This window comes from Antrostomus carolinensis, unplaced genomic scaffold, assembly GCF_000700745.2.
Source record: "Antrostomus carolinensis isolate BGI_N321 unplaced genomic scaffold, ASM70074v2 scaffold44075, whole genome shotgun sequence".
NCBI lineage: Eukaryota > Metazoa > Chordata > Aves > Caprimulgiformes > Caprimulgidae > Antrostomus > Antrostomus carolinensis.
In genome coordinates this window covers 1-410 of record NW_010316557.1, presented here as the reverse complement: position 1 = coordinate 410, position 410 = coordinate 1, and the positions used below count along the sequence as shown (strand labels likewise).

At 57.1% G+C, this 410-nt stretch overlaps 1 protein-coding gene across 1 annotated transcript in view; it reads right to left on the bottom strand.

Annotated features, from left to right (window-relative positions):
- The window catches only part of TCERG1 (transcription elongation regulator 1), a 30,599-nt gene extending 30,195 nt beyond the window's left edge, over positions 1 to 404 (bottom strand). The window contains 1 exon segment of the mRNA XM_029085045.1: positions 273 to 404. Within this exon segment, the coding sequence (XP_028940878.1) occupies positions 273 to 395 (123 nt within the window). The 5' untranslated portion in view covers positions 396 to 404.
- Between the last annotated feature and the right edge of the window lie 6 nt (positions 405 to 410).

Genomic DNA, 410 nt, shown 5'->3' with positions numbered 1-410 from the left:
AACTCAGGTTTGGTGAAGGTTCCACGGGTGAGCGCGTCCCTGCTGTGTAACTGACTCATTAGGAACTGCCCCAAGGAGCCAAACACAAGCTGCATTTCCACCCCACAGGAATGCAGCACAATACCCTGCAAGAGCCTTGCGTTTTCCTCGTGCCCTGCTATGTTCTTCACCCACCTTAACGGCTCTCCTGTTACTATTTCCACGTATGAAAACAAACAAGAAAACCCCCCGAGCCCCAACTCACCAAAGCAGGAGAATCTCCTGTTCTTTACCTGTAAATGTGGAGGTCCCATCGGCGGGGGAATCCCTCCCGGGGGTGGCATTGGAGGCATGCTGGGATCAAACGGAGGCCGTCCGAACGGGGGGCGCGGCGGCGGGGGAGGACCTCGCATCATGCCAAAGGGGGGAGG